The sequence below is a fragment of the Meriones unguiculatus genome, chromosome 3 (assembly GCF_030254825.1).
Source record: "Meriones unguiculatus strain TT.TT164.6M chromosome 3, Bangor_MerUng_6.1, whole genome shotgun sequence".
In the NCBI taxonomy this organism is placed as follows: Eukaryota; Metazoa; Chordata; class Mammalia; order Rodentia; family Muridae; genus Meriones; species Meriones unguiculatus.
The window spans coordinates 30112155-30132192 of NC_083351.1; the positions used below are offsets into that span (position 1 = coordinate 30112155).

General features: G+C 45.7%; 1 protein-coding gene across 8 annotated transcripts in view; it reads left to right on the plus strand.

Annotated features, from left to right (window-relative positions):
* The window catches only part of Ccdc30 (coiled-coil domain containing 30), an 81319-nt gene extending 63126 nt beyond the window's left edge, over positions 1-18193 (plus strand). For all 8 annotated transcript variants that reach the window (XM_060379696.1, XM_060379698.1, XM_021635033.2 and 5 more), the window contains 6 exons: positions 3048-3160; positions 8044-8185; positions 9667-9803; positions 10119-10233; positions 17398-17465; positions 17839-18193. In XM_060379696.1, coding sequence (XP_060235679.1) covers positions 3048-3160; positions 8044-8185; positions 9667-9803; positions 10119-10233; positions 17398-17465; positions 17839-18034 — 771 coding nt within the window. In that variant the 3' untranslated portion in view covers positions 18035-18193. The remainder of the gene's footprint in view (positions 1-3047; positions 3161-8043; positions 8186-9666; positions 9804-10118; positions 10234-17397; positions 17466-17838) is intronic.
* Positions 18194-20038: the final 1845 nt, after the last annotated feature.

Genomic DNA, 20038 nt, shown 5'->3' on the forward strand with positions numbered 1-20038 from the left:
TACACTGCCGTGGGGCTCCGTGGTCCTGTCAAGACATCATTCTTCCCCAAGCCCTTCACAGAAGACGACAAGACAGTGAAATCAGTGTGTGCTGGAAATCTGCCATCTGTTTGAGGAAGTTTGGTTTTGTGTTACGCTGGCCTTCTAGCTACAAGAGAGGTGATCTTAAGATACTCATCAAACCCCTGTGGCCCTCCAACTCTACTGTGGTCTGGTAATTAGACTCCTAGGTTGGAAATGCTCTCCTTGGAAGTTCACTGACCTGATCAGCGGTGTCTGGCTCACCTTGCAGACATGGAGTTGTCAGTTCGATCACGGCACTACTGATAAGCACATCCCTAGTGGATAGATGCACGGTTGAGCATTGTTTTGTTTTTTGTCTCTGAGGCTGAAGACTTGAGAATGAGCCATATGGGAGGAAAGGTTTATTTCTCCTTGGTGTCAAAGGCCTCTGTCTGTGGCCTGAGGCAGAGAGTCACAGTGGGAAAATGCCTGGAGGAGCAACTGTCACCTGATGGCAGTCAAGAAGCAGAGAGAGGAAGGGGGAGGGGCCTGAACACTTTCCAGGCCATACCCAGGTGATCACTTCCTCTAACTAGGCCCTACACTGATGAATCCAGCAAGGAGTTAATCAATCCATTATTATTTACTATTTAGTTCAGAAACCTCAGGATCTGGTCAGTTTCCCCAAAGCCCATCAGTGGGCCACCAAGGCTTTGACATGAGCCACTAGGGCAAGTGCTTCTCAACCTGTGGCTCACAACCCCCTTGGGGTCAAATGACCCTTTCACAGGGGTCACATATCATATGTTAGCATTCTGATTCATAACAGTGGCAAAATTATAGTTACGAAGTAGCAAGGAAAATAATTGTGTGGGGGGGGGGGGTCACCACAACATGAGGAACTAGATTAAAGGGTCTCAGCATTGGGAAGGTTGAGGTCTAGGAGGATCTAGGGGGACGAGTATGGTCTTCCAAAGCGCTTCCCTACAGGCAACTGTTAGCTGATAATGTAGTCAAGTCTTTTGTCATGGGTGCTTAGTAACAATGAGCTCAGACCGCAAGTTAAGAATATCTAATCCACTGGGCGGTAACGGCACACGCCTGTAATCCCAGCACTCGGAAGCAGAGGCAGGTGGATCTCTGAGTTCAAGGCCAACCTGGTCTACAGAGTGAGTTCCAGGACAAGCAGGGCTACACAGAGAAACCCCTGCCTTGAAAAACAACAACCAACAACAACAACAAATCCCTAATCCAAAACTTGGAAATCTAAAATGCCCCCAAATTTGAAATTTTTGAAGCCCACTGTGGTGTCACATGCCTGTAGTCCCAGCTACTTGGTAAAGACTGAAGTAGGAAGATTGATTTTAGCTGGGGGAGCTCTAGGCCTTGATGAGTAACACCGAAAGAATCAGTCTGGCCTGACACCACATGTGGCCAGCGCCACCCCTGACCTCATGTGACAGGTCATCAAAATGCAGGTGCACAAAAATATGATAATTTCAGCTTGTGTGAATAAGGTATATATGTAACATAAATGAATTTTATCTCTGGCCTTGGGTCTCATTCCCAAAGTAATTTGCCAATATCCCCAAAACCTGAATGCTTCTTATCTCGAGGATTCTGGGTAAGGTATAGATAGCCTGAACATTGCAATCTAACTGTTATAGTCCAAGAATAGCCACACAAACCACTCAGACACCAGTCTCAGTCAGATATGGACGGTTTATTGAATGCTCCACTCACTCCAAGACTGATCATGACCAGGGACACAGAAAGGAACTCAGGAGCCTAACTGTGACATTGACCTGTTCTTAGGGCAGTCTTTTATAGGAAGACCGAGCACAGAAGACGGGTGGGAGCAGGGCAGTAACACATTTTGGCTAACGGTACAAAGCAATGTTACATTGTTGGCTAGCTAGACAAAGCGTTATCAGCTAACCTTTAAGCCGATTGGTCCTAAGTGAGGTAAGTGAGGCAGTGCTTAGGGTCCTCTAGAGCACATCCAAAGTGTAGCCAGGTGTGTAGATAAGAAGTGTGCAACCAGAGTGTAGCCAAATGAATAATAAAGCATGAGTTATGACACTATTGAATCATAGTAAAATACAAGGTCAGCTTGACACTTTGGCAGGGTCTGCTAATACCAGCTATGAACAACCGCTTCCAGGAAGCAGAGTTGAAAAGTTTATGATTTTGAACTTAATTTCACCTTATAAACAAAATGGAAGGAGAATACAAACATGGCTACAGCTATGTCAAAGATCAGGCCTCAACACTAACCAGCTCAGATTCCCACTTTTGAGTTTCTAGTCTCCACAACCCCTTGTAAATCCAAACAACCTTATGGGCCAAGATCAAGAGGTGTTTTTTTTAATGCACTCATTTTATTAAAAAGCAAAGTGCCTCCTCTCCTCTCATATCACACTGGTGAGCACAGGAGTCTCATGTCCCCGGAGATGTGTGGCTTTCTGCCCACCAGCAAGCCAGTGATGCCTTTTGAGTGACCAGAGGCTAGGTACTTCTAATTCAATTCAACTCTGATACAATAGACCTGGTGACTATTTTATCAGACCTCATGGATTAGAGTTCAGTCCTCAAGACTTCAGACCCCAGTGGCAAGGCTGGGCCTCCGGAATTATTTCTTTTTCAGGGTCTCAGGCAATACCAGGTGGCCTCACACGCTCATGTAGCTGAAAACGCCCTTGACCAATTGTTAGGATTAGAAGTGCCACCACGTGTGGTCTTATGCAAGGCTGGAAATCCCACTCACACAGGGGAATGCTATGCTTCTGTTGATTTGTTAAAGGGTAGAAATGAGCAGCCAGACAAAGGGACACATAGGCTGAGGTTGGGAAGGGCCTGAGCCAGGAGCTCCTGTCTCCCTGCCATAGGAGTGAGCGGATTTCCAGCATCTCCCCGAAAGCCCCCCTCCCCCTTCCCCGTGTTCAGCTGCCCCAAGGCTCATCAAATCCTGCCATTAGGATTTTACGTGAGGACTTGTCTGCAAAGACACAGACTAGTCTTCCCCCCTCCCCCATGTTTTTCAGTATGTCAAGAGCAACCAGGAACTGTCAGAGAGGCTGTCTAGGTTACAGCAGGAGAAGGAAGCTCTATGGCAAGAGCACGCGCAGTTTCTGGAGCAACTTGGTGAGCACGTGAGGTAAACTAAGCAAGCTCCCCGCAGACAAACAGGACACAGAGAGCTGCCCCGCCAGCAGCCACCAGGGCAATCTCACTGACGGGGCTACCACCGTGATGTCCCAGTCCCAGCTACACACTGTTCTAAGGAAGATGCGGGGCCCAGTTCCTTCCCAAGAAGAGGGACTTGGGCAATCACGATGCTCTCCGCCTGTATAAATCGTGCTTTCCCCAAATATACCCTCTCACTGTCTTCAAGGGTTTTCCCCTGTGTTCTCTAATATTTACTTACTTGTTTTTAACTTATGTATATGTGTGTGGCATTTATGTGCCGCACATGCATGAAAGAGCCCCTGAAGACCAGAAGAGGGCGCCAGATCCCCTGGAATGGGAGTTACAGGTGGTGGTGAGCCGCCAAGTGGGGGCTGGGTACTGAACGGGTACCCCCTGAAGGAGCAACAAGCGCACCTAACCGTTGAGCTGTCTCTCCAGTACCCCCCTTACTTCCTTTCCTCGGCCTGGGCAGTGATGTGCACTGGATGCCTGAGAGCCAGGGAACCCAAAAGGCCCAACTGATCACTGCAGTGTCACCCGCCTCCCTAGCAGAGCCTTCCTGCGCCACCTCCCTGAGGCCAGAAAGTAAGTCTCTTTCTCACTCTGGCGACACTCGGTAACAAGCTGCGTGGAACTCTGAATCAGTGATTACGAAACCACACTGCTTTACTCACTGTGTTTCATGCCCTGACCAGCAATTGGCGCCAAGGAGCACAAAGAGCCAACGCAGAGGCAGCAAAGTTTATGCTGCCTCTAGACCTGCTGGGATCAGTCATCCCACCACAGGCCTGATTCCCTTTGGGAGCCTCCCGCCACTGCTGCCATCATGATGGAGGAGCTGCTGTTTGTCCACATCCCCTTTGTAGAGGGAGGGACCCGGATGAAAGTTTCCTCCAGCATTCTTGCTTTTGATGTGTACCAAATACATGACCAGAAAACTATTGTCCAATTCAGTGCATTTCGACGAGCGTGTATTTACACGCAACTCCCACCTCAGGCAAGATGCAGACCATGTCCCCAGTGCTCTCCCGCCTGACGACAGTTCAGTCTGCAGCTCTGACCCCTCTGTCCCTCTAGTCCTCAGACAGCCGCTGTCGTGATGTCTGCGTTTTCCAGAATTTCTAAATAGATTCATTCTGCATGTTGTTCTTTTTGTCCCTGGCTTTTGTCACTCAACATATTCCATTATTTACATTGTATTTTGAGAGAGAGAGAGAGCAAGAGAGAGAGAGCACACTATGGCTGTGAGGCTGTCATTTATGCGTGACCTTTAGAAAAATGAATCCAACCCCAGTTGCATGCGCCATGGTCCTTACATACATGAATTTAATCAAAATCTATGAAAAAAAAAAATAAGAGTGTTTCCCCAGAGCATCACCATCTGGTTCTAACACGTATCCAGAGTTGAAGAGCACAGATCTGTAAAGGACAATGGCAGGAAATGTCAAAGCACAAGGTTCACTGTGGTTTTTGTCTCCCTGACTTCAATCCTGATCTTTACTGATAAATCTTGTATTTACGTATTTTCTCAACTGGGAACAAATCCCCCACTTTCCTGAGGCCCAAGTAACAGGCCATCTGGTTTTACTTGGACCCTGGAGTGTTGTGCTACCTTGTAAGGCTGGTGCTTAATGAATTCAGAAGGCCAGAAAAGCCCCACATGCCCTGGGCAAGCTGACCTAGAGCCTTAGGCTTAACCAGTACTTAAGCCAGACAGCACTGGCCGGGGAAGCCTCTGGGTTCTCCCTGGCTGTCCGGCACCATGTGCACACAAACCCACACACTGATACACACTTATACATAATTTTACAAACCAGACAGAAAACAATGTGACAATACCAAACATATTGGGAATCGGCTATTTTCCCAATTTCTCTAAAATTTATCCCTTTCAAAACAATTTAGTTTTAATCTAAATGGCAATACAGCAGCTCTTTGGTAGGAAAGCTAATGATTGGGGTTTGGGGTTTTAGGTTTTTTGTGGTGGTGGTGGTGGTTTGTGTGTTTGGCTTTTTTTTTTTTTTTTTTTTTTTGGTTTTTGGTTTTTGGAGACAGGGTTTCTTTGTATAAGAGCCCTGGCTGTCCTAGACTTGCTTTGTAGTCCAGACTGGCCTCAAACTCATAGAGATCTCCCTTCCCGTCTCCTGAGCTCTGGGATTAAAGGCGTGTGCCACCACACCTGCCTGACTTGGGGGTTTTAATTAATTTTTTTCTTCTTCTTTTTTTTAGACAGGGTTTCCCCTCTATACCTTGGCTATCCTGAACCAGGCTGGCCTCGAACTCACAGAGATTTTCCTGCCTCTGCCTCCCTGAGTGCTCCGATTAAAAGTGCGTGCCATCACGCCTGGCAATTAATTATTTTTTATTTTGTCATTTTATGTGTATGTGTGTTTTATTTGCATATATGTAGGTGTACAACATGCATGTCTGGTGTCCTTGGAGCTCTGAAGAGGACATGGGATCCCCTGGGACTGGAGTTATAGATGGTTGTGAGCTGTCATGTGGGTGTTGGGAATTGAACCTGGGTCCTCTGCAAGAAAAAGTGCCCTTAACTTCTCAGCCAACTCTCCAGCCCAAGATTGGGTTTTAATAGCCAGGATAAGTAGAAGAATTTCTAAGAGTATGTGTTGTGTGTTAGACAATGTTAAAACATCAGTGGTCATGTTGTCACAGACATGTAACATTAGCTATTGGTTGGTTGAGGCAGGAGGAGAAGAAGTTCAAGGTCAGCTTCAGATATGTAGCCAAGGTCAAGGCTACCCTGGATTATGTGAGACACAATATTTTAGAAAAAAAAACTATCATGAGTTTATTGAATGTGGTGGCACACTATAATCTCAGCACTCAGGAACTGAAGGCAGAAGAATCAGGAGTTCAAAGCCAGTCTGGGCCACATTGTGAGACACTGTCACAAAACCAAACATTCATTAGCACCACTGTGGACAGCCAGGGGAGCTGGAAAGGCTAGCATACACTGAGAGACGCTCTGTCTCAGGTGCTCTGAGGCCACTGCCACACAGGAACGGCTTCCAATGTGCATCCTCGGTGCAAAAGGAAAGGAGATTGTTGTGGGAGGGAATCTCCTTCTTAGGAACTGAAAGGGATTTTTACTCTTCATATACTACATAGTAGGAGCTGTGCGAGGGACACAGACTGCAATGGGCGTGTGACGGTGGCTCTCTGTAGTGAGCACTATTAGTTAGGGACTGCACGGGAGAACCTGAGTATGAATGGCTTCAGAGGCCAGCAGCCAGCTCAGCAGGTAAAGTTGCATGAGGACCTGAGTTTAGGTCCCCAAAAAACATGTAACAAGCCCGTGACCCCAGTCCTGAGGGAGAGAGGAAGACAGGCAAGATCCCTGGAACTCCCTGGGGTCACTCAGCCTAGTGAGCTTCAGGCTCAGTGTCAAATAGAAGGCAGAGGGCAACCCTCAGACATTGACCTTTGGCCTCCATACTTACCCATGCATTTATGCACACCTACACTCACACATGAACACACACACGAAGCAGAAGATATAAAAAGTTAGTTCCAGGCCAGTCTAAGCAATGTACTGGAACTCTGCCTCAAAACACTGAAAAGGGGCCATGCAGTATATGGAGTGTTTTCTTATCTGACAGTGCAAACATAAGCAGTCCATGACTGGCACAGAGGTTCACTGCATCAGGAGCCTGGGTTCTACTATTTTGCCATCCTGTAGTATTGTATCCAGCATCCTGTAGTCCTGTTTTGTTTTGTTGCTCGTTTTCTTTGTTTTTATTTGGTTTTTTTGTTTGAGGGGTTTTGTTTGTTTGGATTTTGGGGGGTTTGGTTTTATGTTGTTGTTGTAGACAGGGTTTCCCTGTGTAGCCCTGGCCATCCTGGAACTCGCTCTGTCGTCCAGGCTGTCCTCGAACACAGATCCACCTGCCTCTCGTGCACCACCACCTGGCTTTGCGTCTTGTAGCTGTTAACTGTGGACCCTCTCCACATCATGTTCACTGCAACAGTCACATTTCAGTCAACGAGCAGGAAGAGACGAAAGCAAGTGCATGCCAATTTCTCTTAGGGAACACTGTTTTCCTCCTTAAAGTCTGTTAACCAAAATGTGCATGGACTCATGTAGGCACGAAGAAAGCTAGAAAAATCTAGTTACACAGAAAACCAAGTTAGCTATTTTACAAGAGAACTCTTGCTCAGCCAAACCCCGTGGACTGTAATGATAAAAATTAGGGGCCAGCCAGAAGGCTCAGCTGGTGATGCTATTTTCCACAAAACCTTACAGCCTGAGTTCAGTCCCTGAAACCCACATGGTAGGAGAGATCCAACTTCTATAACTTGTCCTACAACCTCCACCTACAGGTGTGGGTAAATAATAATTTTAAAAAATGGGAAGAGGATAGGCCGGGTACAGCAGCATGTGCCTTTAGGTTCAGCACTTGGGAGGAAGGCAGAGCCAGGTGGATCTCTGTGAGTTCAAGGTCAGCCTGGTCTACATAGAAAGCTCCAGGTCAGCCAGGGCTACATAATGAGACCCTGTCTCACAGTGAAATAGTATAGCCAGGAACCAGAAAAATGTAAGTAATAATTCTCATTAGTGGGGCAGTATTCAGAATCCCTCCATCAGAGATTCAAAGTCCAGGAGTTTAAATTAAATTCAGACACTAAAGCTGTCGTCAGCTCAAACAGAGGTAAGCCAGAGGCTTGAGTTTGTGGGGCTGGCTAAAGAGACAGGGTTGTTCTAGATTCATCCCTCATGAGGTGAAGATGATGTGAGGCAACCACATTAAAGGTCCATGGGTCATATCCCAAAGGAGGCAAATAGGCCCTAGTTGTGTTCTGGCATGCTTATCCTGAATTTTGCTTTTATAGAAACTACAAAGACAAACACCACGGCCACAGAGCCAAGCTTCAAAAGGTCAAGGACCGTCTAACTCATGAGTTAGAAAAACGGAATAAGAGGATTAAAGAACTCGAAGATGAAACTGGGAAACTGCAACAGAAAATTGAAATGGTAAGAAAAACCTAAAATAGGGTGCAGTGACACCAGTTTAAGAACGCCAGGGCGTCTTCTCATTTCCAGCGCCTCTCTCAACCAGAGCTTCCATTTTTGCTGCCACCTTCCATCTTCTGTGTGACACTGTGTGACATATTCTTTTTTTTTAAATATGTATGTGCTTGCACACTGTGTGTGTGTGTGTGTGTGTGTGTGTGTGTGTGTGTGTGTGTGTGTGTGCAGGTGCATATGGAGGTCAAGGGTCATCACCCAGAGCATTCTGTGCTTCCTTTCTCTCATTGGCCTGGTACCCAACAGTGAAACTAAACTGGCCGGCCAGCAAGCACCCAGGGATCCATGCCTCTTCATACCCAGTGCTGGGATTACAAGCCCTCACACCCATGCCCAGCATTTCTAGGTGGGTTCTGGGGAATGAAACGCAGGGCCTCGTGCTTACATGGCAAGCACTTTACCAATGAGCCAGCCCCACCAGCCTGAATGTGACGAGTCTTGGAAGGACCTGCAGGACTTTTATGGTTGCCAACTCAAATAGGACATGGAACATATCCCATAATGTTGATTTATAATTGTCTCACCTTCAAACGAAAATATCAGTCTTGGGGGTCAGGGGTTAAGAGCACTTGTAGCTTTTACAGAAGACCTAGGTTTGGTTCCTGGGACCCTCGTGGTAGTTCATAATCATCCTTTATTCCAGTTCTAGGTGATTTGACACCCTCCTCTTGGCTTCATCAGGCACCAGTCATGCATGTGGTACACACACACACACACACACACACACACACACACACAGGCAAAACACATATATACATAAAATAAAAAATATTTTTCACGCACCTGTACATGAATAAACAATTGTTCAAAATAAATTAAGAGAGAACGCATTGAGCAGAGCACAGTGACACATCACTGTATTGCCAGCACTCAAGAGGCTAAGGCAAAAATATCACCCTAGGATATATAGCAAGTCTCTGTTCTACAAGGCAAATGGAAACATATCCAAGGGGAAGATTTCAGTGCAGAGCATAGAATTCTGTTGCACTTGCTAGGGGTTTATTACCTGCTGGAATTAACAGGGAACAGGGAAGACACTGTTTCTTCCCAGAAATTGAGCACCAGGCTATTTTCAATTGTGAATGTGTGCATTCCTTAAAGGAAACACCACCAAGAGGAGGGCATCTAGTATAAATAAGGATGATGCCAGCAAACAGGTGCCAACAGATTCTGGGACCAGAAAGAGAAAGCAAGAGTTGCCAATAAGGCGGGTGTTAAGCACAAGCCTTTAATCCCAGCACTCGGGATGCAGAGGCAGGCTGATCTCTGTGAACTGGAAATCAGCCTGGTCCTACAGAGTGAGTTCCAGGACAGCCAAGGCTACACAGTGAAACCCTGTGCTGGGATCACAGGTGTGGGCCACTGAGCCTGGCTGGGCTGAAGCTCTGACGCGTATATGTCCTTTCTCCCTGTGCACCAACCCCCAGGAGAAGGTATTCCAGGGCCAGATCATGACCCAAAATGACATCCTCCTCCTGGAAAAGAGGAAGCTTCTAGAGCAAGTCACAAATCAAGAAGAACTGATTTGCAGCAACAAGTCCACAATCTCTGCAATCCAGAGCAAGTAGGTGCAGTGGCATGGGTGGAGCTCCAGGGGAGAGTTCCCTGTGTCCTGGGCACAGCTGGTTCTGGAGACTGTTTGGGGGGCTTCTGGCTGTCTTTGAGTCTTGTTCTGCTGTCTTCTGTTGTCAGTAAAATGGCAGCCGCTGTGGCATTAAAGAGGGTGTCATGAAGGAGGGGAACGTTTGGAGTTGCTGGGGTTGTGTAACAGTGGTAAAGCACATACTTAGCATACATCAGGCCCCATGATTGATCCCTGCACAGACAGGAAGGGAAGAAAATGTTTTCTCTCTATGTCTCTGATTTATGCCATGTTTAGGGCAGTTTTACTGGATAAAGAAAACCAGCAGTTACAGGAAAACTGCCTGCGGCTCATGCAGCAGATAGGCCTCTTGGAGCGCATCATAAGGAGCATCCAGATTCGCAGAGCAGAGGTAAGCTGTGTACTTTGTCTTGGGTCCCGACTCTAAGGTCTGGCTCACTGGTTCACCCTGCCTTCTCTTGGCTTCATTGTCCAAAGGCTGCTCCTGGCCACAAGGTGAGCTGTGGCAGAGGGGCTCCTCAGGTGAGTCCTGCTCATCTCTGGGTCAGCTTCCAAATCACTTTTATCCTGCGTGACCCAAAAGCCATCTGTGGGTATCCCTCTGAGCATCTTTCTTAGCGTGCTACGTTGCCTTATTTTCTTCTCTAGATCAGTGACTCAGAGTGAAGTCCTAGAGGGCAAGAACTGTAGCTCAGATGTGAGCATATCTAAGGCCACGAGTAGCTCATACTCCTGTGGGCAGGGTATAGCGCACACTTGACCATATCTGCAGACAGGCGTTTGTAAAAGGAACTTTTACTCGCCTGTTTCAACTGTCTCCGAGGCTTGCTGCCTGGGTCTACTAACCTAGGCCGAGTCCTGGAAGTTTCTAGCCTCTGAACAATCCAACCTAGGCCTGGAATTTTTTTCAGCCTCTGAGGCTTACTACTTAGTAAGCTCACGCTTTCTTGTTCTTACCACACTCTGGGCTGGCTGGTTCAACTCAGCTGTTCTGGCTCAAACTCCTCTCCCAGCTGATTTATTCAATCTGGCTCCCCTCTTGGCCCCTGAATTGTTCTGCTTGGCCTCAAACTAACTCCAACAATCTTTTTTCCCAATTATTTTATTTTATGTATATTAGTGTGAAGCTGTCAGATCCTTGGAATCAGTGGTACAGGCCGTTGTAAGCTGTCATATGAGTGCCAGGAATTGAATCCAGGTCCTTTGGAAGAGCAGACAGTGCTCTTAACCACTGAGCCATCTCTCCAGCCTTCCAACAATCTTTTTTTTTTAATCTTTGGGCTCATTCTCTGGCTTGTTCCATCTTCACCTTTGTTTTTTCTCTGCAACCCATCTCTCTACTACTGTCCCTGTAAAACTGCCTGCCTCCTCTCTCTGCATTGCCCCTTAAGTAGCTTCCCTTTCCACTTTCCCTTTCCTCATGTCCTATTCTGCCAAATCTTCTCTGATTCATCACTTTTTCTGCCACTGAATTAAACATCACTTTCAAACATAGGTACTCCCTTCTACAAACTTTGTTTACCTTCATTGTTTGGGATTAAAGGCCACTGCACCTGGACCTAGGCTTTTCTTTACCTGAAACTTGCTCTATACCAGGCTGGCCTTGAACTCAGATCTGCTTGTCTCTGTCTCCTGGATTAAAGGCATGTTTGTATTCCAGCCAGATCACACAGACCTAGAAGTCTTTGGATGTGATCTCTTGCCAGAGCAGCCATGTTCTGAATTAAAATTTCTCTACAGACCTCTAGGATGCTTTGAGAATAAATGGATGCTAAATGTTTGCCCAGATATGTCTCCCTTCTGAACAACTCTGTTGGCAACACAGTGTTCTCGCCCTGTTTGGAAAGAAAGAACGGCAAATCTGAAGCTAGTTTGGTCTACTAACGAGTCAAGACTAAGGAGAGAAACTGAGACAGAGAAAAACAAGCATGTTCCAACCTCAAACAGACAAATAGTCAAGGAGAAGTGCATAGAACAGTATAGGCTCCGTCAAGGTCCAGAGGCTGGCTGGTGAAGATGGAGGGACCAATAAGCAGAATCAGATGGACCCAGGGTAGAGGCTGCTTTCTCCCCTCCCTGGTGTGCATCACCGCAGGATGTTCCCTTGGAAGATACCTCTGCACAGATCTGGCTACAGGGCTCTATTGCCATAGACCTGCATCTTGTTTATTCTCACAAAGGTCACAAGGTGTTTTCCGGTCATCCACACAGAACTGCCAGATGATTGACAGTAGTTTCTTTGTGTGCCTGAGTGAGTTTTTTTTTTTTTCAACTGTCTGCAGATTCGCTCATTCATCAATTATTAATTCCAGGAACTAGGCTGGAATATGAAGAGAGTCTGTGTTTTCATATGTCTTCACTCCAGTACAGAAAGGCAGACACACATGGAATGAATGGGATAGGCTTACATGTCAGAGTTAGAAGACTACATGGAGGACTAGAGAGATGGCTCAGAGGTTAAGAGTACTGCCTGATCTACCAAAGGTCCTGAGTTCAATTCCCAGCAACCACATGGTGGCTCATAACCACTGCTCTGGTGCCCTCTTTTAGCCTGACAGAATACTGTGTAAATGAATACATGGAGGCTGGACACAGTGGCTCACACCTGTAATCCCAGCATAGAGAAGGGTAAGGCAAGAGGATTTGGAGTTCAAGACTACCTTCTTCTGCCCAAGGATTTCAAGGCCTTCCTGAGGTACATGAGACTCTGGCCCAGTGAAACAATAACAACTGAGAGGGCTAGACTGGTAGGGTGGCCTTAGCCTGAAGACCTGAGTTCAGTCCCTGGAATCCAAATGTCAGAGGGAGAGAGCCAAGTCCTCTGGCCCCCATATACACACTAACTGATTAATATAATGTTTTTTAAAAAACAGGCTGGGCCAACAATGTATAGAGTACAATACATACACACACACACACACCAAACATAATAAAAAAAATTAAAAAACAAGGCTAGGCTGAGGATGCAGCTCACTTGGTAGAGTGACTGTCTAACATGCATAATGCCCTACCTTAAAACAAAACAAACAAAAAGCCAGGCATGGTGGCGCACATCTTTAATCCCAGCTCTCTGAAGGCAGAAGCAGACTGATCTGTGAGCTTGAAGCCAGCCTGGTCTACACAGCCTGGGAAGATCTAGGACAGCCAGGGCTACACAGTGAGACCCTAGCAAAACAAAACAAAATAAAGCAAAAAATAAAAAATAAACAAAAAGGCTGGGTTGCCAGCGCAGTTGGTAAAGTGTTTGCTGTGTGACTCTAAGGACTGAAGCTCAGTCTGCAGCACCCCAGCATGTGAAAGCTAGATATGGCATCATGCCTACACTGTGCCTGTGATCCTAGAGCTGGTGAGCAGAGACCGGAGGCTCCTCAGGGATTGCTGGCCAGGGTTACACAGTGAGACCCTGTCTCACTGTGTAAATAATTACATAGAAGTATACTTAATGGAGCATGTGCTACAACTCACCCCTTTGAGGGCCACAATCTTATCTTCAAATAAAGATAATGTCCTATGGTCACAATTGTACTACACCAAGCTCCACAGCCTGAACCACCGGCATCTCAATATTTTTGGAATAAACAACCCCAAAGTTCAACTCCTGTGTTTTATCTAGAAGGGAAATAAAACTCAGAGAGCGCATGTGATGTCTGTGGCCTCCCTTGCAGCTGTGCTCATGTCTCCCAGCCTGAGGCTCAGTGATGAGCCTCACCACACTGCCAACAGTCCAGATGTAGGGCTTTGAAATCAGGTCTATCACTGATCTCTTCCTTCCTTAGGTTCAACGCCTCAGTGGCTAAAAGGACGAGAGCCCAGCAGGTGCTGTGTGCCATGTGCCTGTTGCTAAGCTAAATGCGTTGGGGTGTATGTTAAGTTTATAGGATTAAATTCCTCATCAACCCTGATAAATTAGACACAGTTATCGTAACATCTGAGATACAAAAACCAAATTCAAGTAATGCATGTCACAGTGTTACTGAGAGACAGGAGCTAGGTCCCCCAGCTCTCAGCTCAACAAAATTTCTATTTCATTATTACTTTCTCTGAATGTTTTTTTTTCTTCCACATAATGTTTATGTGATACTGTTCCTGGAGAGATGTCTACAAATGTCTACTCAGCCTAGGAGGCAAGTCCTCCAAGTCCAAGGCCAGTCTGGCCTACAGAGTAAGTTCCAGGACAGCCAGGGCTACACAGAGAAACCTTGCCTCAAAATACCCCCTTAAAAAAAAATCTTTATTAGTCAGCCTGTGACTACACTGGGTGTTCTGGATCCCAGTGTAGCAGCCAGCCTTTCTCGGGATGAGCTTTTAAGCACAAAACCATGTCCTGGGTAGATACACTTCAGTTAACAAGAACAGTTAGCCAGACAGAGAACTGCAGAAGCAAGGTCAGTGCATTTAGAGACTTTCCCAGAACATGGACATTGATGGAGCAGGCCTTTGATTTGTTTAGGCAGGTGGTGTTGTCTCCATGCTGAGTTGTATGGCCTGAATGGTACTTCCACCATGGACTCAGCTATGCTGAGGTCTGGGGCCCTGTTAAACCCCAGAATGAAATCAGCAACAGACCAAAGAATGGATATCACCAAAGCCCATCTTGGGGAACCAATGAGTTTCTTAGGGCTCTTTATAGAAGTATGGGTGAGAGGGTACTTCCAGGAGCAGAAATGACGCAAAGGCAAGCGCATCACCAAAAGCCCACCGCACCACGGGAAACCCGGAGCACGCCATACAACCTGCAGGCAACTCAACAGGTGGCCCAGTCTCCTCCAGGCAGTTCAGCTGGTCTGATTGTGCCTCTTAGTAGTTTTCACTAGTGTGGCAGCTTAGAAATTAAGGTCAGCGTTAGGGACATCCTGAAGCTTTTGAGTTGTTTAAGTCCTGAATTTAAAGCACTTCCCTGTGGGATGGCATGCTTCTTCTCCCTTTAGAACATCCTGAATCTTAAGGAGCAACCCTCTAAGATGGAATGTTTTACCTCTTGATAAGCATATAATTTCCCTCAGGATTGCTAGGAATTTCTTGTATAAATTACTTGGTCTATATCAAAAGTTACACTGTGGTCCAGTTCAGGGAAACCAGTAAACCCCTGTAAAACTTGCTGTGTTTGTGGTGGTTGGAATAGGTTTGGCCTCCATAGACTCATGTGTTTGAATGCTTGGCCAATAGAGAGTAGCACCATTAGGAAGTGTGGCCTGATGGGAGGAGGTGTGGCTTTATTAGAGAAAGTTTGTTGTGGTGGTGGTAGGGCTTTGAGGTCTTAAATGCTCAAGTACAGCCCAGTACAAAACAAAGCCAGTCTCCTCCTTGCTTCCTGTGGATCAAGATGTAGAACTCTCAGCTCCTTCTCCAGGACCATGCCTACCTGCACAGTGCCATGCTTCCCGCTGTGATGACAATGGACTAAACTGCTGAAAGTGTAAGCCAGCCCCAATTAAGCATCCTCCTTTACAAAAGTTGCTGTGGTAATTACAGGCTGATTGCACATGCCTGCAATCCCAGCATTCTAGGAGGCAGAGGCAGGTGGATCTCTGTGAGTTTGAGGCCAGCCTGGTCTACAAAGTGAGTCCAGAACAGCCAAGGCTACACAGAGAAACCCTGGCTCAAAAAATAAAAATAACCAATATGGTGTTTATGTTGGTTTTTATTTTGCATTATTATTATCATTCTTAGCTCTGTTTATTTGAGGGAGGATTGTGACAAAGCCCCCTACTCTATAGGTCCTGGGTGGACTAGAATACACTGTCTAGCCCACGTTAACCTCAAACTCACACTGATCAACCTGCCTCAACCTCTTGAGTGCTAAGACTATAGGTATGGGCCACTATGGACAGCTTTAATCTTTTTTTTTTTTTTTGAGAAAAAACATTTTATTTGTAAAGTCATAAAGCTCACAAAAAAAGATAAGAGGAACATACACAATATGATAAAGGCCATGTATGACAACATAGCTAACATGGTACTCAAGAGTGAAAGCTGAAAGCTTTCATCTTAAGGTCAGAAACAAGATGAGACGTTTCTGCTCCAACTACTTCTGTTCAGCACAGTGGTAGAAGTATTGACAGGGCAATTTGGCAAACACAAGAGGCTTACAAATAGGAAAGGGAGAAGTGAAATTGTCACTGTTGGCTGATAATATGACCTTACTTGCAGACAATCATAACCACTCTATAATCCCTCTAAAATAGAACAAGACAGGAAGACAGTTAAGTGGCTGGATCATGTGAAAACCAAGTATTTCAGTACACTAATAATGACTTATATGAAAAGGAAATCAAGAAACAGGCCAGTAAGGTGGCTCAGCGGGTAAAGATGCTGGGCCTGACAACCGAGTTCCATCCCTAGGATGCACATGGTGGAAGGAGAGAACCAGCTCCCGTGAGATGTCTTCTGATCTCTACACAGGAACTGATAACTGAATGTAACAGGAAAAAAAAAAAGTCCAGGAAATAGTTGGTGGTAAAAAGCTTGTGTGGAATACTCAAGCCCCTGGTTCAATCTCCACCACTCCCTCCCCCCTCAAAAACACATTTTGGGCTGGGGAAATAGCTCATTTGGTAAAGTGCTTGCCTAATATGCACGTGGCTCTTGGTTTTCTCCCCAGCAATATGTACACATATATGCAATAAATATGTAGAATATACATGCTATATACATATGTATGTATATTTCAGTGTATATATACATATATATAGAGGGAGATGAGAGATGGGAGATTGGGGAGAATGGAGAAAAGAGGAAAAGGAGAGGTAAGAACTGTGGAGACACACTGATGGGGAGGGCAAACAACTTTTCATTCTGTGCCCCTCTGTACTTTATATTGCTTATAGTATATGTTGTTTGCAGGCAGTATATTTGTCTATATACCATAAATTGTAGATCATATTTGCCCAGTGGCTTATTAATATAAAGATTGAATAGGACTGGAGCAATTGCTCAGTGGTTAAGAGTATTTGTTGTTCTTGCAGAGTACCTGGGTTTACTTCCCAGCATCCACATCAGGATCCACTTCAGTTCCAGGGGTTCTAACACATGTAGATACTTACACATACTCACACAGAAAATTGTTGCAGGATATTTGCTCACACTGTGAATCCCAAGATTGTGTCCTAGAAAAACCTATGTCTAGTTGGATATGGCTCAGCCCTGGCACACACCTTTAAGAGCTTTCCAAGAGCTTTCTGTAAGCAGGATTAAATAAAGTTAACCCTAGGTCAAAAGGCAGAGCAAGCAACCAGTAGACAGGGGGTGAATATAGGAAAGACCATAGAGAGTGGGAGAAAATCTGGAGGACAGATAGAGATTTGCACAGGAAGTAGAAAGGAGGGACATTCAGTGTGAAGAGTTTAAGACAGCGTAGAGAAGGAAAAAGGGCTTTTTCTTTCTGTGACATTGGTTGAGGAGGAAGGTCAGCTAGGTGCTTTCTCTGCCTCTCTGAACTAGCAGGCTTTCACAGCAGCATCTGTCTCCTTAGTCTTTATTGGTAAAGGAGTGGGTTTTGTTTAAGAACAACACAAAACAATAAAGCTTTTTAAAGATACATTTTTTTTTCTTTTAGGAAGCAATCATCAGTGACAATGCTGCATATGAAATACTAAAAAAGATACTACCTTTACAAAACTCCAGGTGGGTTATACACATCAGGATGGTTATCATCTGCACATCTGACATGGCTCCTTACTGGTTCTGAGTGGCTGGTTTGAAAACACGTAGCTTTGAGGGTTTTTTTGTTTGTTTTGTGTTTTGTTTTTCCTACATTTAGCTTTTGAGTCTGCTCCCAGTCCCTACCCCCATTGTCCCCCTCTCCAGTCCTATGGGTTACCAATTTGAGGCAGGGATAATCCATGAACACAGGCTTCAGATAACCTTTATTTTGTTGTTTCCTTTGATTTGACAGCTGTAAAATGCTAAAGCCCTATGAGTGCCATAGACCCGTAGCCCTAAACTTGTACCAGGAACTTCTATGTATGTTGCTGTCCTCACACCTGGCCTTTCTCAGTTTCTCAGGAACAGGTCTGGTATTGTCAGTTGAAAATCTCCAGGAGACTGAGCTGTATAAGTCAGAAGGAGCCACAGCATCCCCCAAGTCCCCTGAACCTCTTTCATGTTCACAGACTTCAGAACATGGATACATAAATGTGACGTCTCTAAAAGAGACATACAGCATACAAGGGGACCAAACTCCAGAACTATGATGTCCCTGGAGTCTAAAAGAATACCAATTGGCCCTGACTCAGAGCATGGATACGAGGGTGCACATTGACCTGGAGAAGTCTCACAGAACACCCTGGACATCAACAAAGAGGCTTCAAAATTGCTGAGTAAACAGTCATTAAAAACTTTCTTAAAATGCAGTTATTGTTTGTTTGCTATATCTATTGATGTTTTTTTTCCAATATTTTTGTCTCTATTGTATGTGTGTTGCTGTTTGTCTGCATGTATGCCTGTGTACACTGTGCATGCAATGTCAGGAGAGGGCATTGGTCCCCCAAGACAACTGGTTGCAGACAGCTGTGAGCTGTCATGTGTGTGCTGGGAACCAAACCCCAGTATTCTGCTCAGCTGTGTCTCCAGCCCTAAGAAGATTTAAAACAAAACAAAACAAAAAACCTTTAATAATACTCCACCAAACAAGATTTATGTCTAGTAAGCACAGAAAAATGTTCTCAGCATCGGTCATGGTGGGGAAGGGATTGACAGATAGTGAGAAGTTTACTTACGTGCCATGCAAGGGGCCGTGGAGTAGGAGGTGAGAAGAGGACACTTGAAACTTACAAATTCTTAGAGCAACTCGTTTTGCTTTGGAGTTCATCTCTTATTGTACTTATTCAAATATGTGTTTGTGTGGGGACCTTTTTTTTTTTTAACATTTATTGATTGAATGATTGAGTGATTTTTGGTTTTTTGAGACAGGGTTTCTCTGTATATCTTTGGCCGTCCTGAACTCACTTTGTAGACCAGGATGGCTTCGAACTCACAGAGATCTGCCTGCCTCTGCCTCCCCAAGGCCAATAGCTCCATGAAAGAAGTATTTTTATCATATTATGCTGTTTTTGCTTTCAAGACAGGGTTTCTCTGTGTAGCCCTAGATGTCCTGGAACTTGCTTGGTAAACCAGGCTGGACTCCAAAAACTCACAGAGATCTGCCTGCTTCTGCCTCCAGAGTCCTGGGATTATAGGCACGTGCCACCACTGCCTGGCAATAAAACATTCATTGTAATACAGTTTTGTGTGTGTAGATGTCTGTGTAGAGGTGAGGCTCAACACCTCTATTTAGGATTGGTATTTATTTGTGTTTTGTGAGTGCACATCTGTGCAAGCACTGAGGCCAGAAGAAGATGTCCAGTGACTTCCTCTATCATTTGCCACCTACTACTCCAAGACAGTCTCCCTGAACCCGGAGTTCCAGTTTTTCCGATAGGCTGGAAGGCTGTAAGCCTCAGTGAACATCCTGTCTCCACCCTCCTTGGAGCTGGGATTACAGGAATGTGCAGGATACCCTCATACACCCATACCAGATGCTCTAGTCCTCCAGACCCATCTTTCCAGCCCCAGTTCCAAAAAGACACGGCAATCAACCCATGCATGTTAATTCCTGCATTTGGAAGGCTGAGGTAGGAAGATGGTGAGTTCAAAGCCAACCTGTCACACATAGCAAGAGTGACTCGAAATTTTAAAAATAATAAAATTTAAGGTGAAAAAAAGATATTCCAGGAAAGGCATACCTAGGCCTTAGGGAGCGCAGCCATCTAATGACCCCCAGAACAGAGGCAGAAGGGTAATTGATAAGAGTGAGTGGTACGAGATGACGCCAGGGGGTGGCGGGCAGATGGGTGGCATTTAGGACTTCGAATACACAGCTGGACTTAGGTTAAAAACGCAAAGCCCACACGTTTTACAAGCACAAAGTTTATTTTAAAGCCTGCAAGTCTGCGGGAAACAGGCTGGAAGCTCGCCACAGAAACGAAATTCCATTTCCAGCACCCCGACTGAGCCAGCCTACATAAAATTTTAGAATACCGACAGTGACCTGGAGGGTCGTCCTCGTGTGTGGCCCCCTCTCTGGGATGTGGCAGGGGACACGCCTGCACTGTCTTCCCCGAGCACAACGCGCCATCCCGAAATCCCTCGGCCCGCGCCACACTTCCGGGGCGGGGCGCAACCGCGGTGCGTTTCCACGGCGCCTGCGCTTTGGATGA